This window comes from Empidonax traillii, unplaced genomic scaffold (genome assembly GCF_003031625.1).
Source record: "Empidonax traillii isolate 1590-97213 ecotype Southwest subspecies unplaced genomic scaffold, ASM303162v1 scaffold286:size1162393, whole genome shotgun sequence".
NCBI classification, from domain to species: domain Eukaryota; kingdom Metazoa; phylum Chordata; class Aves; order Passeriformes; family Tyrannidae; genus Empidonax; species Empidonax traillii.
This window is the reverse complement of record NW_020955479.1, coordinates 507,864-530,103: the sequence shown is the minus strand read 5'-3', so window position 1 is coordinate 530,103 and position 22,240 is coordinate 507,864. Positions and strand designations below refer to the sequence as shown.

The following is a 22,240-nucleotide window of genomic DNA, read 5'->3' as shown; positions in this document are numbered from 1 at the left end:
AATTCACGCTGTTCTCTCAACCTCCCCCTCTCCAGGGCTCTGCTATTGTTCCAGCTGGGATTTGGAGGATCCCGGGCTTATTTTCTTCTCCTTCCAGATGACTCATTGCCGATGCCATCTTTGTTCCCTGAGCATTATTTCCCTCAGCTCTTGTCAGTGCTGTTCATTTATAGGCCCAAGAGGTTGGTGTTGCAGCAGGAGGGTTGTTCCCTCCGTGGGGTGATGGTGACGGGGGGGACACCCCACTGAACACCCCCTGACTGGCAGTAACCAAACCCAAAGCAGCCCAGCTGCTCCCCAGTGCTGCTGGGCCAAAGCTGAAAACACAGAATCACAGAATATTCCGAGCTGGAAGCGACCCACAGGGATCATCCAGTCCAACACATGGGGTTAATTTCTCCCTCAGTCGATTCCTAACGCACTATCAGGATAATTAAGCCTGAAATAAAGCAACTCTGACACCACCGCTGGAACACATTTACGCATTTCAGTTTTCCATTCCAGCACGTGTTACCTTCCAGAGAATCCCTCCCATCCTGGGTGGGAAGGTTCCAGTGTCTGGCACAGGAGGTGCTGAGTGCTGACCAACACCAGCGAGAGCTCCCAGAGCTCAGCGGCAGCAGGATCAGGCTCGAGATTTTCACACCCACTGCGTGAACAAGCGAATCTTTGTAGATAATCATCAGAAGCTCCTTTCACCATCACCATTTCCAAGAATAAAAAAAAATCCAATCAGCGTCCCAACTGGAAAACCAGCTGCCAGGTTTGCAAAGGGTCGGGAAGGGCCTGCCCAGCTTCGGGCAGGGCAGGAGACACCCAGCGGATTTCTAACGGGGTGGCACTTGGGGGTGATCAAACTGACAACAAAATAGTACTGCAGAATTTAAATGAAGGTAAAGATCAGCATAAAGTTGGTCTCTTCCCATCTTTTTCTGCTCCATCCAGGCCCCTCATCACTTAGAAAAAGAGAGTGGGGCAGTTCACTGATTGAACTGGCACCGCTGGGAGCCCACCCTGGAGATGAGGTGTCTGTGCTCTGCTCTTCTGTCATCTGCTGGCTCCTCCATCCATTCCCATTTCTCTTTTTTTTTTTTTTTTTTTTGGATTCCCTGCTTTAAGTAGCAGCCTCTCTGTCCTTTGTAGTCCTACTTTAACCTCTTCTGAAAGAACAACATTCCCTTAATTGACAATATGCCAGCAAACCACAGACACTCCAAAATGAGGTGCTGCTCTCTTAAAAGAAAGATCTTTTCCTCATTCACTATTATTTAAGATGAAGAGCAAGAAAACTGACATTTTAAAATGCTCTCTAATTCCTGCACACTGGCATATGTTTCTATTCTCTTTTGGTAACAATCCTCCTTTTCCTTTTAACTCGTTGTTCCGTACATTCTGTTTGCTGTCTTTCTCCAGCTGGCCACCTCATTCCAGTAATTCATTCTCTTCTATAAAGTAGGTGTATATTTGTGTATTTTCCAGTTGTGTCTGATTACCAAAGCTAACATTTGATCACTGACTTCCACACGTACATCATCATCATCATCATCATCATCATCCGCTCTTTTCCCTTTGACAGTTGCACAGTTGGTGAGAGCCTTCTCTCCCGCAGCTCCTGCCATATGGAGCTCCTGGGAACTTTCAACTCCACTGATTTCCAGCTCCTTTCAAATCCCACCTGCAAAGCTGTTTTTCTGTGCTTGAAACTCAGCTTCTATCTCCTTCTGCTAATATGAAACTTCTTGCTATACAGAAACATATATTCATTTTAATTCTCTTTCCTTTCATGGGCAGCCATTAAAGAAAATGCTAGACAAAATATAAAATGTGTCAAGTGCAAAACCATGATTTATTCTAACAATCCCAGTCTCAATTAAAAACTGGGGGCCACTTTTGCATCAAAGTGATTAATTAATATATCAATGGGATTGTGTATTTGGTGGACACGAATCAATGTAAAAAGTGGTAGGACTGGGCTCCAAATAATGTCTGTGGTCATTTTATTGTACCTTAATCCATAATGTCCTGTCCCTGGAATAGGGGATAGGCCAAGTGGGAAGGCCTCTGTTGGGAAGGCTGAACAGAGACTAAGAACACCCTCAGAACTGGATGCTGTGGTCTGTGTGCACCAAACAGCCTGAGCAATGAGCTCACAGTCACATCACCTTCTTCACTGTTCCTCTGTGGCTCTCCAGCATCTTCTTTTCCATGGAAATATTTTAAGTTTGAAATCTATCCACCAGAAGTAGTTAGAAAAGGCATCTTCTCTTGTGCAGATGTGGAACCACCCAATTTTCAGGTGCCAGCCTGTGCGGAGCTACATCCCTCTGCCTGTCGGCTCCTGCATTTTTCACAAGATGTGAAATGTCTTATGGGAAGAAAACAGCTGAAACACCCCAGTGCTGAGGGTATCAGCAGAGCAATGGATGGAGGAGATGACAGAAGGTCCCTCCTCAGCCTCCCAGAACTGCAGGAAAACAAACACTCTTCAAGCCCATCCTCTCTGATCCGTGCTTCTCGCACACAGAAACTGCAGGAACTCCTTCAGTGTGACAATATTTGGTGCTGCTGTCCTTGAAAGTCACAGTGGAAACTTCTTTCAGGTTCCACTCTCTTCCCCAGGGCCTCAGAGGCTGCTGAGCCCTGGGGGCAGCGCGAGGGCTGCTCCCCGTAAATCACTGCCGTGCTTACCATCACTCACACCCACACCGAGCTTCCCACTTCTGTGGGAGCAGGAATGGGTCTCTGGGGGAGAGGATCTGGAAGCGTTTCAGTGATGTGGGTTGAAGCAAGAAGAGCATAGAGCAGAATTTCTTCACCACCTCCACCTCCAGTCCGTGACTTCTTGGTTCTCAGTTTCCAAAGTGCTCCTCGGCTCGGTGTGAAACAAAGGCTGCCTCCGTCCTCCTCACCTGCAGCTGGACACAAAGCCAACCTGGACTTTTAAATACATAACCTAGAGCTTATTTGCCTGGTTTTGGGTGACTGTAACACATCCTGAGAAAGACAACACCTTGAGAAAGTCTGGGATTTCCAGGCAGGGGCCCCAGATTGTCATCCGATACGATTTAAAACATTTTGATACCTTTAAAAACCGTAGAATTACAGGATGTTTGGGGTTGGAAGTGACCTTAAAGATCATCTCATTCCAATCCTGCTGCCACGGGCAGGGACACCTTCCACTTGGTAATATTTCTGAAAAGAAATATGGACCAAAAGCCCTAAACTAACGGGATAATAGTACTCAAGTCTTCCAGCCATCAGATCAAGAACTACTTGGGGCTCACACCGTGGACATCGGTGTATGTTACTCATCTGTGTCTCACTGATTCCTTACTCACAGCTCCACATATCCTCTGGCAAGCAGCTCAATTCCCAGCAAGGAGAAGGTGTGGCAAACCTTAGAAGTTCTCCGTGCTATACAGCAACTAAAATTTCAGAAGGATGCATCACAGCATTCATCTGAGAACAAATATATTTAGTTGGCATGGAAACAGTAAGTTGGGCTGAGTGTGGTAAATATCCAGCAGTCATGAAAAATCGAGCAAGTCAGGATAATAAACATTAAAAATGAACACTGGCTGAATGCTTTTGAATCATGGCTCTTTTACAATTATCACTCCTGTTTTCATTTGAACATGAGTGAAATCCACTTAAACTAAGCTGTTCCATTTTATGCCAAATACTTCTACAACATCCTCATTCAGATAACTCCTTTCTCCCTTTTTTATAATCTATTTGAGGAAAAAGAAATTAAAGGGCTGGAAACCTCCATTGCTATTCTCCTTCATTTCCTCAGCAATATTAATGAATTGATAATAATTGATTTTCTGTCTCAGAGAATCTCTCTCCCTTAAGATTATTTATGAGTTGACTGCTCGAAGGAGTATGGTTGGAGTATCTATAATGTTGCTACTTTAGTTTTTTGCAAACACAAGGAACTTTTTCCCCCTCTACTATCCCCAAATTCCCATCATACTCAATCCACCCCAATAGCTAACACATTAGAACAAGGAATGAAAGAATAGGTTTTTTTTTTTCTTAGAAAATTCTTGCTTGTATTTCTCAAAAGAGAAATTCTTGCAGCTTTTCAGTAAACTGAGTTGGGGTGATTACCCTTAATAAAAAGGGAATCTGAAGTTAAATTAGGAATGTAAAAGAAATCTAGGTGGTAAAGCAAAAAAGAACACTACCATGAATTTTTATACAGGCCCCAATTCAGCAAAATTTGTTGCATATGCCCAAACTCCTGAATTCATTAAGGACATGCTTAAGCTCTCAGTGATGTGTGTCATTTCTAATTACTCACTCACAGTATGGAAAGTCTCCTGTATGAACAATTGAGATTTTTTTTAGCTCTGACTGACAAATGCACAAAGCCACGTGACTCAAGGGAAACATTTTGAGTAGGATGAAAGATATTCCTGTCAGCATTAGATCCAGACATGCATCAGGGACAACCAAGGGATACACTCCCTCCAAGGGGACACGATAAGGAACACAACCTAAATGGGATCACTTGACAGGAAGCTGATATCCAGAGTTATGTAGGACTGAGATATAAGAAACTTCCGTGCTGCTTTTAAAGGAAATGGTTTGGACACACCCAAATTTCCTAGAAACCTTCCCAGACTGTTTTAACTGTCTTGGGAATATATCTATTTAAAAAAAAAAAATATATATATATATAAAAAAATGTGAGTTACACTTCATTTGCTGCCAGTTTGCCACTTTCCATGAATACCATTATATGTCTCGGGAAGGTGGACATCTAAATTTTGAAGGAAACATCCAACACTTTGATGTGGGGGAAGATGATACAGCTGTGAGACTCCAATCCCAAAGTGCAGCATTACTGAACACAGGCATCATTGTCCTGGAAAACCAGGACAGAGACAGGACAAGCTTTTATGGAAAAAATAAAATAAACAAGTCCCCAGCACTTCTAAAAATGTGATTGATTGGAACTCATCGTCCAGAAAACACTGCATAGCACAAAGTGATTGCACCTACTCACACTGAGAGGGGATAGAAAAAGTAAGCAGGAGGAAACACAAGTTCATCCAGGAACATGAAGATTGGGAATGGAAAAGCTCCATAAAAACAGCTGCTCCTCTCCAACTGCACACTCGGCTCTACACAGAGTCCAACGCACTTTCCCCCCTTTATTTATGGGACAGTTTGTCTCTGTCTCCCTGGATAATTATAATAATGAAAGGTTAAGTCTGTGTGATCACCAGAGGGTCACTGTAACAAAGAGTTAAAGCTCTGCAGCTCTGTCAGTCACTCTTGGAGACTGAAGAGTTATAAGGACATTGCACTGAGAAAAGGGCCAACATGGAGCACTAAGATACCACCCAACAAGCCATAACGAGAAACAGCTTTTTATTTTTAATTAAAAGCACAACAAAATGTTTTTTCATGTCTCATTCATTTGTTTGTTGTTGTTATAGAATCAAAACACAAGATTTTTTTTCCTTTTAATGAAAAACAGAAGCTGTTTAACCCTCTCTCCTCCTTATTTATAGACATGTAAAAGCTCGGGAAAAGTGGCTTTTGTAACAGTGCCAGCACAAACCTCCATGTTTTATGCAGTTCTGATTCAGGCAGCGTTTGGTAAAAGCAGAAAACAAGTTACTGCCTTGAATATTTCAACTCCCTGATCGGCTGATGAGTCGTTAACTACTGTTAACACTTGATGAACATGTTTACAGGCACCCTGACCAAACATAATCCCTGGAAACATGTCAGAGCTGTCCCTCTTGCACTTTTCTTCTGGAGAGATAAGCAGAACTAATGAATTAACCGGTCGTGGAGAAGCCACACTGACAACTTGCAAAATGTTTGCCTGCAAAATAGACCAAAGCCACCTAAACAAAACCATCCTCAGTGGCTCCAGTTCTCCAGAAAGTCCCAATGGATGGATGGCAGGGCCAAGACCACTGACGAACTTGGATATGAGTGTTACCAAGCTCTGCCAACACAACCTTGCAGGAGAAGCTCAGAGATGGACAGGAAACTGTAATTTAAATAACTTTTCTGTTCTATCATACTGGGGAACAACATGTTACTGGCTGAGCTAGTCCTTCATTAATTTAGTGTGGACAGGATAGTTCTGTGGGTTGGTTTGGAGCCGATGCTGAGGAAGAGAAAACCCTGAAGGCAGAAAGAGGGGACCACTCTGTGGATCTGCATGTCAGGCCCTCTACCTCTGTATCTCACAAGTCATTTTTTTATTTATTCTTCTAGATCCTCTCGCAAAATGGGTCAGAAAACACCAAAAAAAACCCCATAAAAAATGGAGAGATTTGGAAGAGGATGTCCCTCATTTGTGCAGCCAGTGCTGCTCCCTGGGAAGGACACCCTGCCTTAAAGAGCTAATTGTCCTCCTTTTCCAGGAGACTCTGAAGCCAAAATGCAAGGCTTGTAGGCCAACTCACTCACTACGCAAAATTCCTCATCTGCTAAAGATGAACCTGGCCCAACATCTGGATTTGGGAGGCAGAGGGGGAAGAGAATGGAACAGTTAATTATCAACAGTCCGGAAATATGTGAATGTAAACACCAAGGGGGAAAGAGGATTCCCATGTGCAAGTAGGACAACAACAAGCATGGAAAAAATAAATGAAATTACTGATTATTAGTCTTCTACAACCATCCCAACTTATTATTCCTGCAGGTATGGAGTTAGAAATGCTTTATGTAGGATATAAGCTATTGATACTGTTTACTCAGCACCAAATAAAGTTCTCAAATGCTGCAAAACCTGATTTGTATTAGAAATCTATGAGTTCCTGACTCAGACATTCATCACCTGTATACTTGCCTGAATATTTCAATTTAATCTGGTTTGAATGCAGATCATTGACCTTCTGTTCCAAAACTAGTCTGTAAACAATATACGCTATTTTGCTCAAAGCACACTAAATCTCTGATTTCACTGAAAGTGTCCAGAAAAATTTCAGCACTATTAATCATATGAAATTGTTTACAGACAACATGTTAGGACAATGAATGCAGAAGATCAGGGATAAAGATTATTTTTAGCTCAGATACCATCCAATTATAATTCTCTTCATACAAACCATTAAACAGCAGGTTTGAATAGTCTCAGAAACCTCTGTTAAAACAGTACAGTCAGTTGAAAATAGTCAGCACAAAATAAATGCATCATTTAGCAGCCAGAATAGCTGAAATACCAACTTGCAATTGGAGAGCAGAAGATAAGTATTTGCCTGAAGGGTTCAGACAGTTTAATTCTCTTTTATTACCAACAAAACAGAGAAGAAAGCCGGCTGACAAATCTGCAGGGAAATATGTGCTTTTTTTTTTTTTTTTTTTGCTTTGAAGGAAGGTATTATTTTTAACCATGGAGGCTCCTTGCCCAAGGGAAGGGGATGGGGAGGGGACAGCACCCAGTACCTGCTCCTGGGCCTTCAGCTCGTGGCGCTGCAGGTTCCTCTCGGCCGCGTACACCTGGCTGCGGTAATTCTCCAGCTCGTCCTGCAAGGCCTGCAACGACACCAAGGGATGCAAAACACACCCTGAGAAACGTGGGAAAGCAAGAGAACTCACGGGTCGCGTCACCCAACCAGCTGATTGGGAGAATGGTGCTCTGGGAGGGGGTGCTCCCGGGGGGACTCAGCGCTGAGATGTGACGGAGTCACTCCGGCCACTTGCTGAGTTGATCTGCAGAGGTAGGACCAGTGAGTGAACAGCAGCTATGTCTTAATAGTTCCACTTCATCATAATCTACAAGCATTCATACTAAAAATGTAATAAATACCTTCAGTGATTGGGAGATAAACAGAAGTATAGTGATTGTAACATCTGCACTTGCAAACGTCTCAGAGTTTTTCTGTCGTCTCGTTCAACCTAAGGACAGTTTTGCAGTGCACCAATAATTTTGCCTTTAAGCCAGAAGAATAATCCTCTCTCTGGAAAACAATGCCTGGAATTTGCAGTGAAAATGTATTCCATATTACTGGAATGGGATGCTGGCCGAGATGAGGGGCTCCCCTCCCGCAGTCAAGTCTAGCATATGATCCACAAATGAGTATAAATGGCAGTAAATAAAAGGAATATTATGATCATGTCACTTTACCACAACTATCCAATCTTTATTTAGTTCAGAAGTAATCACTTCTAAACCGAGCCCATAAAATGCACGGACAAATTTGTTTTGTCATTATTGTTCTTCTTATATATTTATTTTTATTACAGCAGTCACTCAGGGCCTTGATCTTTTTGTTATATGCCTAACAAAGGAACAGCGTGCCCCAAGGAACTGATAGTCTATGTTATTTCTAACAGATACACACCAAACAAACAATACAAAGTTTCAAAGTTTTTTTTTTTTCTTTTTTTTTGAAAGTTTCCTACTCATTGTTGGATGTTTGAATACACGCTTAACATTTACTTACACATTTACTGAAAGCTTAGTGATGTTGTCAGCTTGAATAAAGGCATTGTTAACTGCAAGTGCTGACTCGAAGCAAAGTGCACAATGTGGAGGGGGGGGATTGACACCAACACAGAGGCGGCTGCAGCCTCAGAAAGGGAATATTTTGAGTTATCTTTTGTATGGCAGGAAATGGGGGCATTGATACCCATCAGCAGGGAGAGGCAGGGCTGGACCTGGGAAGGGGCTCGTGCTGGAGATACTGCTGGAAATGCCACTGAGGGAGCCTCCAGTGCTGCTTTTTAAAAAGCTGAGCTGCACCCTTGAATTACAGAACCATTAAGGCTGGAAAAGACCTCCCAAATCATCAAGCCCAACCTCTGACCAATCCCACCGCGCCCACTAAGCCATGTCCCAAAATGCCACATCTGCTCATTGTTTTGAACACATCCAGGGTTGGGGACTCCATCACTTCTCTGGGCAGCCCCTTCCAACCTGACCCTCCCCTGGTGCCCCTGCCTCTCCCCTTGAGAGGGCAGACCAACGAGCCCACGGACTCAGGGCACTTCGCAGAACATGCCATATGGTTGACGTTTGCTTCCTCCAAGCAGGACACCCCTGAATAACTCAGGATCATCAGAAGTACTCGTGGGGGCAAAGATTTAACAGAAAACAAGCCTTGCTCTTTTCCACAGCACCGAAATACTGTACTCTCCAATAATTTACAGGCTAGAATTGTTATTGAGATAAGATAAGAGGACTAGTTATGATAGATCTTGCACGCTGTTTTGAAGTCATGCCAGGCATTAACTTTAAAGTCTTATAGCTATAAGACTATTACATGTTCTGCTGCCAAAAATTGTAACCAGACCCAAGCATGAACTTCAAAATCTGCCCAGGGACTTTTACTCTATCGCATCTTCTGAGCAATGTTGAAATCCAGGCTTTGAATATACAACCCGTGTTCAGTACTCAACAAGTCTTGCAGTACCAGGAATTTGCATTAATATAATGAAATATATGTGGGAATTATGTGTGAACTGCAGGCTTTTTGTTTTCTTTTTGTACATCTGCTCTTGTGAGGTAAAACACAAACAAGCACACTTGGATTTAAAAGCTAAAAACAAGCAGGATGTAGAAATGCAATAAAGGAGCAGGGTCGTTCCACGTATCAGAAATATCACCAAAAACCCAATTAATTTGACAAAAGTGCTGCCATAAGCCCAAAGTGTCCAGACATAACCAGCCCAGGATGACTCTCGGGAACATTCCTGGAGCATGCTTTGGGTAAACTACACAGTATGACCCATCTTTCCCCTGCTATTTCAGGATCAGCTTTTAAGAGTGAAAAATAAGGAGGGAGGAAACCTTGCCCCACATCAGTCATCCTTTCCCTTGTGCTCAAGACCAAGTTTGACTCTTTTACAGGACTTTGAAGTCGGCCAAGGGATAGGATGTGTGTGTCCAAATGTATGTGCTTACATACAAACATATTTGTGATTCACATCACACCCAGCACGCAGATCTGCGAGTCCTGAGCACAGAACAGGATCTCAAATTGTTCCTGCCTAAAGACAGCAACCACATGGTGGCAAAGACAACTGGTGCCCTGCTCTCTCCTCCCTTCACTTCTCCCTTTTCGCTTTCCTTCTTTACGGCAAACGTGCTCTTCAGAGGATAAAACGAGCAGTTCCTTTAAATCTGAGGGCCTGCAATGCATCTGCAAGTGATTCCATTTGGGAAATTCAGATAACACAGCCTTTGTTAGGTTCACCTACTCGAGACAGTGTTTGCCAGCACGGAGCACACGTGTTTTATTTCATTGTGAGGGCAGAAAATTTAGAAATAAGGTATTTTTACTATGGCATGTGAGTGTAGCAAACTATCAAGTCTTACAGTCATCCATTCACCAGTTGTCCAGACCAGAACATACTGTGATCTCACAGACTTTTTCAATCACACCATAACTGCCTGTTGGCAGGTTTTGTACTGAAATGGCAAAAAACCCCTGAACTAACTCCTCAGATCAATCACAAATACCTCTAAGTAGACCCTTTTTGGACTATTGCTGCATTGCACACATTCCACGAGTAATTAATGTTCATTTGGGTATTCCAGCTTTTCTATCAGCACAATGACAAGAAAAGTAAAACCTAAAGATCGGCGTTTGATCAAAGCTGCGCCAAAAAAAAAAAAAGTTCACATCAAAATCTCATGGTTGCTGTAGATTCCTGCATATGATTAAGCTCTGAAAGGAATAATTAGAACTAAGCAAGTTTGTTGCCCATTAATTTTCTAGGAGGAATCATGATGGATGTCACAGATAATGCACCTTTTTGGAGATCCCACTGAAAATTCTCTCTGTTGTCAAAAAGCTTCAGATGCAGTGGCCAGAGCCTGAATGCTGATGGCTATTCCTGAAGCTCCCAGCACCCTCCAATCTCCTTCTGAATCAGACAGGGAAGCTTTTGCCACATAGAAAACTCTTAAAAACAGAAGAGAACTTACCCCAGGTACACCCCAGACCATCTCTTTCATAAAACTAACCAAAGCATTTTTTATTCTACAGCTTCAAAATGTCACTTTCTGCCCCAAGAGTAACAGAATTTATGATTATTAACTGCTGAGATGAAGAAAAAGGGATTAAAAACTAAAAGTCCAGGCCAATTTTTAAGTGTCAGTGGTTTTGAGGTTTTTTTTCCCTGAATGGAAAACAAAACTTATTTAGTTAAATTTTTCCAGGTACAGGATGAATCCCTGTCCCTCAGCTGTGCTAACTTGAATTGCATCACTGTTACACAGTATTTTTTTTTTTTCAGTTAAACGGGCTTTCAAATGCCATGTAAACATGTTTGCTGTTGAATGGCTACACCATACCTGACCTTGGAAGTGCTTTGTGTTGGCCAGAGAACAAAGAAACGAAATGTTTTGCTTTCCAGCCCAGATATCCTACACTTTGAAAAGCTCTTAAAAATGTAAATGAGATAATAAGCTCCACTGCAACAATGTGGGTGAATTACAGCTGTAGAAAAGGAACATTCATTTGATTTATTTCTAAAAATGGAAAGGATCCTAAAATAAAATCATATTGTTTTGGTCTCACACAGCATTGGGAGGCACGAGAAGGATGGAAGAGAAGAGTCATGGCTTGGAGAACACACCACTGGAATATTACAGGCTGGTTTGGGGAGCTGAAGTGGAGTTTGTGGACGAGTCCATCACAGTCACTGTGGAACAGGAGAGGTTGGGGACCAGCTGATGTGAAAGGAGAGAAGAACATCCCAAACTGCAGCTCTGGGTAGGCACTTTTCCCCCTCCTACTATTCTATTGTGGGTTGATTATCACCAGCAAAAGGTTTAATGAAGTTTTATTTCAACCTCAGCTCTGCTCGTGGGAGGTTGGAGCCCTTTGGAGACGAGGGAGTAGCACACGTGGAGTTGGGAGTGTGGCTCCCAGGGGTGGTGGGACGATGCAGAGGACCAGAATAATTCAGGGGGATACCTGGGGCAAACTGAGACTGTGAAAAAGGGTGTTTTTTCCAAAAAAACCCCCAACTTGTAAAGCATATACTTTTGACAAGGAGCCCTAGAGAGACAAAGATGCCAGCAGGGCCAAATCCCTGGTGGAGGCAGAAATGAACTTTTGGTTCATTTAATCTAAAACAGCTAAAAGCTGGGAAGAGAAAGAGTCCTGAGAACCACAGGAACAAGTATGAAATGGGAATGTGGATTTAGTCTCTAATATATGAAAACTGATTTGATTATCCTTTAACCACAGAATATTTTGTAAAAGAAGGGTTGGACTCCCTGACAGAAAATTCAGTTCTTGAAAATTACATACATAGAAATAATTACTATTTTTAATTTCTTGCTATTGATTATTACTGTGAAGATACTGTATTTACAAAGGTGTGATGCTTTTGCTTCTTCAACCTGAAATAATTTCCTACTTTTGCTGTGCTCCTGAGAGTAGACAGGACTTGATTCCTGATTCCATCACAGCCATGGCAAGTCTGGGGTCACAATCATTTACCTCTCTGGCCTGAGGGTTAAATAAGTGACAAGTCCAAAGAAAAGAAAAATTTCTAAAAAACATTAAATACCAATGTATTTGAAACAGAGTGTGCCAGCAGGAAAGTCGCTGATCAACCTGAACAGAGCATGCCAGATAATGACAAGTCTTTTTCTGATATCAATATATAATTTTATATATATATATATATACACCAGCAACTCCACACACATAGATGTACATCTGTATCAAGAAAAGCCCTCATTATTTATGACCAGTGCAGAGTAAAGCTGCAACTAAAGGTAGTAGGAGTTTGCACTTTTCATCTTCAAAGAATTGTTGAAATGTTACCAAATTAATATAATTAGTTAATGAAAGATGCAGTAATAAAAGCTACCATAATTACCTACTGTAGTCTTAATTATCTCCTTACTAATGCCCACAGAAGAAGGCTTCCACTTTGCATCCTCAAAACATGTGCCAACAATAATTCTGAATACAGGCCTCTCTTTAAGTGCCTTCTAAATTCAAATTACATCCATTGATGTGTCTTTTCTCCTCGTTCATGAGAAGAAAACCTCTGGAACTTTGGAAAAAAAAAAAAAAAGCCAAGCGAATGTTAATAAAAATTAAAGCAAATTTTGTTCCAGAAATACATATGGAGATGCTTTAAAATGTTGTCATTAAAACACTCAATCTTCAGCACCTTTATCTCTCCTTGAAGCTGGAATTATGGGCTGTCTGGGCAAAAACTTCTCCTTTACACTAGGTGGTCTCACAATTCAGAACCAGATACGACTCCATCCAAAGGAAGCAGGCCAAGAATTCCCACCAGAATTTATCACACAATTTTCAAAGTAATCATTACTTTGGCTAAAACATTTTACGTAGATAAAGAGATTTTTCTGGGTTTACTGCGGCCATAAATAAATCGGGCAAGTACATCTACGAAGAGCACTGATGCAATGCCACGAGTCAGAGCAAAGCCAGGGCATTTGAAAAAGTGAAATGCCGCTGTCTGAGCCAAATTTTTGGGTTCTCGTGCAGTGCTTGCCCACTGACACCACTCTCCAGCAGAAAACCTCTGCACTCGAGTGCTCTCTTGTTTTTGGTGTAAAGCAAAGGAAATCTTCTGGTTTTAACCTAATACATATGTCTGCTGCTCACATATGGCAAAATTCCTTTCTGGTGGGAACTTTTTCGCCGTTGTTGCAACACACTATATATCCAAGAAGTCTCCTTTGATGTTGAACTATTGCTCCACGACTCATTATGCTACTGATTCAATATGAAAGGCCAAATTTCTGTGGTTTCTGTTAAAACAATAGCTTTGTTTTTGCAAACAAAGTTTTCCACAACCTATATGCAGGGGCCAACATCACTGCACCAGAGCAGAAAATCCATTATTTTACACTGAAAATAGTTAGGGTGTTTAATAACACAAATTATTCTTCTGTCCTACAGGTACATTACAATTACTATGATGACTGTAGAGAGCATTTATGCTTTACTGGTCCTCAGGAACAAAAATTAAAACACCTTAAGCGATATTTGACATCTCTCCTTCCCATTTTACTTTCCTTTTCACTGACCTCCCAGCCTGTTGCCAACAGTCCAACTTCATGAGCTGGTGAAGTTACCAGCACTGGGTGGGGGAAAGGAGAAGATCTTCCAGGTCCAATCTGCAGAGTGTCCTGCTGTGCAATGACAGAACAGCAAATCTGGGAATCTCCAGGCCTAATAGTTAATTTTAACCACTAAACACCATTTCACGAAGAGCAAACGTGAAATTACAACACAGAACGAAAATGCAAATGGTAATAACCTTTGTAGACGTGTCCCAAAAAGAGGTGGTTGCCCATTTTCTCCTGTCATTATGAAAAAAAAAAAAGCTTTACTTGGTCAGGGATCAGATAAAAGGCATAATTCCCAAAGGTTCAGGATTCATCAGCTCCCACTTGGAGTAACGTGAACTCCCACATACAGGGTACGTTTGGAAGTTTGCTCACTTGGCTGACACTTCTCCATGGGAATGGAGACGCTGCAAAACCACCCAAGGGGGGGCTTTGCAGCTCCCTGTTGCACCAATCTATTGCTTCAGGGATTTGCCAGCAGGAGATGCCCTTGGGAAGTACAACAAATCCTTCCCTTGAGGGACTGGGGGAAGAGCGAAAGGGGTTCAGGAAGGAAAGGAATCATTTGACTCCGGGAACAAAACCAAATCTCCCTGTTAGTAGTGAAAAACAATTTAAAGTGGGTATTTAATGTAAGAGAAACATATATACAAACATTTTCCAGTGCGGCTCTAAGACAAGTTATTTTCATTTCTCACAATTTATGGGCAGTAGGTGATATACTTTGGATCATCAGCATTAGCTCCTGAGCAGTCCCATCACACTTTCATAGCAGACCTCATCAGGATTGGTGTGTTTTGGAGATTCCCTGAGCACTGTTAGGATTGTCAACGTGACTATTTTTTCCCTGCTTTGCTCCCACAAGATACAGATGCATTTTCTGCATATATCTAACTGAGTTGATTGAAGTTTTATGATCATTTTCCTACAAAGTCTTGAGCCATATTAAAAAGAATCCCTTCCCTGTGAGGGTGGGGGGGCCCTGGCACAGGTTGCCCAGAGAAGCTGTGGCTGCCCCATCCCTGGAAGTGTCCAAGGCCAGGTTGGACGGGGCTTGGAGCAGCCTGGGACAGCAGAAGGTGTCCCTGCCCCTGGCAGGGGATGGAAGGAGATGATCTTTAAAGTCCCTTCCAACCCAAACCATTCTGGGATTCCATGATTCTAAGATATTTCCCTAAAACTCCTCGATAGCACCAGCAGGGCCACTCGTAGGCTCAAAATTAGGCCTAAGCATTTTGCTGAGCCAGGGTTTTACTGCAGGGCATTTCAAACTCAGTTCTTCTGAAAGGCAAAGGAAGCCATAAGGCAGAGCAGGTCCTGCAGAGATAACAGTTCAAAGACAACAGCAGCATAAATTGCAAAGTTAGGCTTTTTTTTTTTTTTTTTTTTTCCAGGGGGAGGCAAGGAAAGCAAAGTTTCTGCTTTGTTCTAGTAGCTCAGGTGATAGGAGAGGGGAGGGAGGCAAGGTTCAAAGAGCTGTAATAAACTGGCTTTCATCTGCTTTTCTCAAGGAGCCACAAAACCCAGCAAGCGGCTGCCACGTCCAGCCATTGCTTTGTCTACGGCCAGGAAGCTTGAGGGTTGTCACGATGACGACAGTCAGAAAGCCTGCCAGCTCAGAAGATTTACTGTAATATTTACCTGGAGCGTTCAGTGCTTTGCTTCAGCCCTGCTTTCCCTTTTCCCAGCCTCAGCCTCCATGAGTGTCATGGTCAAGAGCAGGGGCAGAGGCTGCCAAAAGGAGAAATCTGCTCCGCTGTTCCCCCTCTCCGAAGCGTCGGCAGAGACACCAACGGTGCGCACGTACCAGATAAAACGAATCTCCTAAACCCGAAGGCACCGTGACATCTTAAGCACACACTTACGAAGGAGAAGTTCAGAACTCCATTTTAAACCACTTATGAGAGGATTTACCAAGATTCCGCCTAACGCTGGGCTGACGCTTTGTCAGAAACGTTTATCGCGAAGCTTTTGAAGTTTCTCGGCTCCCCCCTCGCCCCGAGTTATTAAAAACTTGAACTGCAGAGTTTGTTATCAGCCTCAGAGCACACGCAAAAATACATCAGGTATTTTTAAAGTCAACCTTTCAGGCTGATTTTGAGACTATTATAGCGAAGACAACGTTCCCAATCAGGTTAATGTCTGGCAGATAACGCTGAGCAGGCGGAACTGCTGTGCCCGATTGATCCCCGGGACAATTTTCATTTCCTAATTTGCTTTTTATTAAACACTTTGCAATCAAAGGGAGCAGCAAGGAGCCTGCCATCCTCTGAGCTGGTTTCCTGCGAAGACCTGATGTCGCCTTCAATACTTTGAGACAACTTCTTGAATTTTTGATGCTCTGCCGTAACAATGTCTAAAACTCCACGTCAACACCGCGCCAGTGAAAAACTGCAATTGTGAACAGAAATTAACCAGTGAAACATCTGGTTCTGTTGCTCGCTGTAAATTCCTAAAAACAGTTCTACGAAAACAAAAATGAGGGGTTCGAGCAGAATTTGCTGCAGTGATTCAGAGGAGTCGTGATAAAGCAGATTTATCAATCACTCGCTCAACGAGGCAATCTTCTCCCTGCCCAGGGCTTCACTCCCAACCAAGTTTATCACCAAACTGCCACTTTAAGTGGGTGTTCGGACACTTTACACCTGGAGCCAGCCCAGAGGTTCCAGCAGACCCCTGGTGCTCCACAAATGTCTCCTTAAAATGCATTCCTCCTCACAGAGGCACGAAGACCTGGAAATATAAACATTTCTAACAGGCTTTGCAAAGCCTCTTATTTCGTTATGCTGTTTTAAAAAAGAAGCATGAAAGGCTCAGGTATTTCTAATCAATGGGCTAATCTGATTCCCAGTAAGAACGAAAGCAAAACTATTTATTTTGTGCAATGAATTGCTCAATATTGCTGGAATCCCCCCTTTACATAAAATAACACATGTTCTCTTGCACGCAGGCACACACACAGAAAAAAAAAATCTAATAATGTCTTTCTACCTTTCAAAGTAACCTTAATCAACAACATTAACTCTCAAGGCAAACCACTGCTTTTTGAACTGAACAAGAGCGAGCTTGACTCAACAGTGCCTGCACACTCCACACACGTTAAGATGTGAGAGGCAGCAAAGTAATATTTGCTAAAATTATGTCTGGAAGCCAAAAATGGGATGATTCTTGACAGGGGAGGACGCACAGTTGGAAAGTTGGAAATTCTTTAATTCAAAGTCTTTAATGACCTCCAACCCAATTACATTTGCAACAAGACATGACAATGCAGTTGCTCCTATTTAAAAAGTATGTGTGAAAACTGAGCATTTTTGAAGCTTGAGTCCTTTTTTTTTCCTTTTTTTTTTTTTATTTTTTAATCATGTTGAGATGAAGCTCATTTACTTAAAAAGAAAAAATGAAACAGAACGTCCTCTGCAGCTGGTCAAACAGATTACGAAACTCTAATCTCACTTGCCTGAGGAAAACCAAAACTGTTTTTCAAGTATCTATTTTATAGAGCATTAGCTTTATACTTTTTAAAAGAGGCATTAACATAACTGATCAGAACATCCCAGAATGTTTCTGATCTCGTTAATCATATGACGTTATGACAGAGATTCTTGCTGTCATAATGCCAATGGTTCTAAACACTTCTAAAATCCTTTAAGTTCTTCTATTTTTTTTTTTTTTTTTTCAAAATTAGACATGGGTAAGATCTATTTCAGCTCCTTCAGAAGTTTTGCCTTCCATTTTAGAGCTCTGGAAAACTAGTACAGAATATTTTAGACAGACAGACATACACTCACATAGCAAGGAACAATGTCAGGCTCCATGGCCTATTTAAATGTTTCTGTTAGCCTTTTATTCAATATATTTTACTCTATTCCTGCATAACTTGTTGCTGGGAGTACCCACCACCCTATTTCCTTAGCTCTAATATAACATTTATTGCTGAACTGGAATAATCAATAAAAGAAAGCCTCCAAACCAACCCTCAGACTGAGGGTTCCTGGGAGAGATTCCTGGGAGAAACACCACTGCAACAGGCAACTGTCTGCACAAGAAACAAACAGCCCACACTGGACCTTCTGACGCTGATAATTCACCAGCACAGGTAAGAAATCAGGTGTGATTTATACACAGGAAACCAAAAAGAGGATGAGAGGGGAAAAAATCACTTGCTGTGTCTCAGATACAGTTCTAGCGGGACGCCAAGAGCTCTCCTCACAGTTGTGACAAAGCAGATCTGATTTCAGTGGAGTTGTGATTTTTTTGTTGAGTCTGTTTCAACCCAGTTTTGAGCTGAAAGGATCTGCTAATTCAGTCAGTGGATCTTCCTGCTGTGGCAGAAAAGTCTTACGTGAAAATGCACAGGCAGGAGAGGAATTCAGTCCCACACAGCACAAGTTTTGTTGAGTCACTTATGAACCTAACAAGCATCCCCAAGATATCCCCCTGCCTTTGCTTCCAAGGAATTCCCACAGGGTCACGACAAGGCAGTTAAAATACCCCCAAAAAGTACAGCGAGCCCAGAAACTGTTCAGTGGGAATGTTCTGCCTTGGGCCATCACAGGTGCTGAGGGCACAAGGACTCAGAGTGCAACACGAAGATCCACAGCCCAAAACGCCCTGGAAGACTATTAAAAAAAAGGAACAACTCCCTCAAAACTGTATCTTCTGGAGAATGGGTGAGTATACTGAGGAAATGTCCCCAAATCTTCAGCTTGTTCTTCTGCTCTGTCCTGAGCTTCTCTTATCAGATACCACGTCCCAGAGGACAGACAGACAGACTCCACTTCGACCCAGCGTGGCCACTTCTATTCTCCTTGAGCCAAAACAATCCTTGTAGTTTATCTTCTACAGGACTCTGAGGTTTTGAGTGACAAATGTCAAACCTTGGTATCCACTTCAGCCATCAGCCAAAATGCTCTGAACAAGAAAAATAACGCAATTGGTGCCTTTCTGTTTCAGGAACCTGTTTCCACATCTGAAAGGCAGGCAGGCTCTTTTCATTTTCCATTTTTTTTTTTTTAAATATATGTAAACAGCTCCAAATATTCTTACATGGATGACATTTTTAAAATGCAAAAGCATTAAAAATAACAGAAAACAGACCAGGTTCTCAAGTGCCACCAGTTTCTCATTTGTGCAGCTACAAACTAGTGTTTCTCATCTGACCTACAGAGTGCCAGGGGCAGAGCTTGTCAGCTACTTCATGCATCTCAAAAACTTTCCCTTATCACAGCTGAGACATAAACTGCAGGAAAAACATTATATAAGCACAGTGTGAAAAAACTAAGAATCCTATTATTGGTCCTCTGCTGAGGCAGCTTTTGCAAACAGCAAGATGGATGGAGAAGGGCCATCAGCCTCCTCACACCCACCATGAAGGCTCAGTTAAGAGACACAAACGCTGGCAAATGAGTGCCCAGCAACAGCAGACTTGATTTGCAAGTCCACATTTCCATGCAGTGGTTTTCAGATTGACACAAACATTAAGCAGAAGTGATGTGTTACTCTGGGAGGAGGCAGAAAACAATCCATCAGGTCTGAGCTGCTCCTCGGAGCTGAGAGCACAGCTGTGGACAAAGGTGTTTCCAGAGAGACAATTAAAATCCACTGATACAATTCAAATTGTATCTCAGACTCAAAAGAGTCTTCAGGAATTGCTGCTTTACCTTGCTGAATGAGGAGTGCAAAACTGGGAAGAAAATGAGTTATATTAACATTAGAAATAAAAGTAAGAGGAATTTAAACACAGCATATTTTTTTTCCGAGATCAGAGAGGGTCAATGCACAACTTTGATTTCTCCTTCCAGCTGCCTGCAGAGTTCTGGCTTGGCCCAGTGGTGCAGGTGTTTCTGCAGGTATCTAACATTTGGGAGACTGAATTTTTACTTATGCAGTTCCACTCTGCCACTCCCAGGCTTCTCAGTAAGCAAACAAACTCACTTTTCATGTTTAGTTTTCCTGTTTGTACTTTCACTCTTCCTTACACAACAAACTTGGAAGGGAGCGGAGCAGGGGGAGCACCTGGAGCAGCAGGTTGGACACTCCTGTGGGCTTCATCCTTCCCTGAGTGGGCACATCTTCTTCCTGAGTCTCCACCAGGCTAGATCCTGGTGGTGGAAGGGTGGGCACAGGGTGAGAAGGGCAAGAGGAATGAAAAGGCCAAGCTGCACCATGGCACCACAGGTGGCAACTCCTGCAAGTCCCCGGGCACTGATGTAGAAAATAGAAAGGAAAATGTTACAGCACTTCAGGATTTAAGGTCTTTTCAACAATTCTAAGAGAGAGAACAACCTTCTACTGAAATGAAAGTTGTGCCCCTGAGACAGGGACTCTCAGGAGCCTGGATGGTTGGACTCAGTGATCTCAGAGGTATTTTCCAACCTTAATGATTCTGTGAGTCTATGAATTCTGGACTAGAACTGCTGCCCACTGGGCAAGTGCACAAATGCTGTGTTTTCCCAAACCACAGGATATCTGCATGAAGTTTAGGTGCTGACATGTCCTAACTAATTATTTCCCTGGAAAAGGGAGTGTTTTGTTTTCCCCTGATCCGGTTCTAGAAGAACTTGCACTCACCCCCTTTTTGTTTCACAAACGCTCTGATCTCAGAGCATTTTCAGGACAGGATGAGTGATGCTCTCCTTCCTCCCCACACCAAGCGTTATTCCTCTGGGATGGTGTGAATTGTAAGAGCAAACCCCAGGGCAAAACTGAGCTGGGACTTCCTGGCAGATCTCAAAAGGGAAGTGAACGGGGCATTGCATGTTTTGTCTTCTAAGGCCAACATGGACTGGTTTGAAATCCATGATCTCATGCCGTGCTGGGCCAGGAAAATGGCATATTCAGGGCACAGGTTTCCAGCATAAAATACAAGTGAGGTGATCTGATGTGACTCTATTCACCTGCCAACAGCCCTGGCAGAAAAATAAACAGGTTCTGGAGATGAGCTGCTGCTGGAGGCAAAGCAGGAACCATTAGAAGAGCTGCCCTGACCTGTGAGGAACTGGTCTTTTTGCTTTGAACTTCAGCAAATCTTAATGAATTCTTCATAATTGGCAATCCAGGGTTTTCACTGAGGATATATTCTCTCGAGGTGCCAAATGCAGGAGACGTATTCAACACCAGGAACACAAATTTTGGGTCTCCCAGGGGGTTGTCCAGGCTGGTGAAGGCAGTTCCAACACCACTGCAGATAACTCTTGGTGTTGCATCAAGGGTTGGATCGTAAGTGGATGTGCACCAGTGCTGAAGAGTTTGGTTTCATAACTATTAAATCATACTGATTTAATTGAAGTTATTGACTTCAGGGCTGCGAAAGCTTAAAGTAAAAATAAGCAGAGACAGTTTTAGTAACAGAAGAAGTTAAAAAGTGGTTGTGTTGGAGGAGTAAGGCTTTTGATGTGCTTGACTCATCCCAGCTTTACTGCTCTTGCAGTCCTCTGTTATCTGGCAGTTTTGGAGGGGATGTTGCCAAGAAGTTCATTTAAAGTCCTAAATTTTATCCTGTAGGTGACACTTATTTCAGTTTCCTGAGAACAAATTTCATAGACAGACTCCTGAAGAGGAAAACAGGTGAACTCTCTTTGCTCCATAAAACAGTCAAACTATTTTGGAGAGGCCAAAGATACAAAACTACTGATGCCTGCACAGAAATGCTTAAGAGAAAGCTTCAGCCATGAGGTTCACAGTTTTCTCTACAAGCTTCAGCCTCAAGTCCTCAGGCATGCATGTTTTCAAGAAATATTTACTGTACGAAATCCTGTTCATCAGGATTCATCAGGGAATCAACACAAGACGCTGCACAAATCAGCAAAAATAAACTACTCCCAGGAAAGGCATCCCACCCTCCAGTGCAAGATGGAGCGTGCACATGAAATGCAACATCCACTTGCTCAAAGAATAAAGTATCTTTTCAATACAACTAATCCAGTTTTCCACCTTTTTACAGAGACATGCACTGTGTGAACACAGAGACAGGTTCCTCGAGCTGCAAGGCAACAAGGTGCACCGACAGAAAATATTCACTGTACAGACTGCAGCGGGAAAGGGAGCAGAGTGCCATGCACAGAATAGACTTTCTTCTGTTTCTGGACTCTTGTGCTATTTTGGCTGCCAACAGTACACAAAATTTCCACTGAAGGGCAAGTCAAACCAATTTCCCTGAGGATGGAGGCATCCGAAAACTCACTGAGGTTATTCTGT

The 22,240-nt window shown here is 42.6% G+C and overlaps 1 protein-coding gene across 3 annotated transcripts in view; it reads right to left on the bottom strand.

Moving 5' to 3' along the window:
• Positions 1-22,240, bottom strand: part of CEP112 (centrosomal protein 112) — a 150,020-nt gene that overhangs the window by 9,691 nt on the left and 118,089 nt on the right. For all 3 annotated transcript variants that reach the window (XM_027890379.1, XM_027890381.1, XM_027890380.1), the window contains one exon: positions 7,420-7,509. In XM_027890379.1, the coding sequence (XP_027746180.1) occupies positions 7,420-7,509 (90 nt within the window). The remainder of the gene's footprint in view (positions 1-7,419; positions 7,510-22,240) is intronic.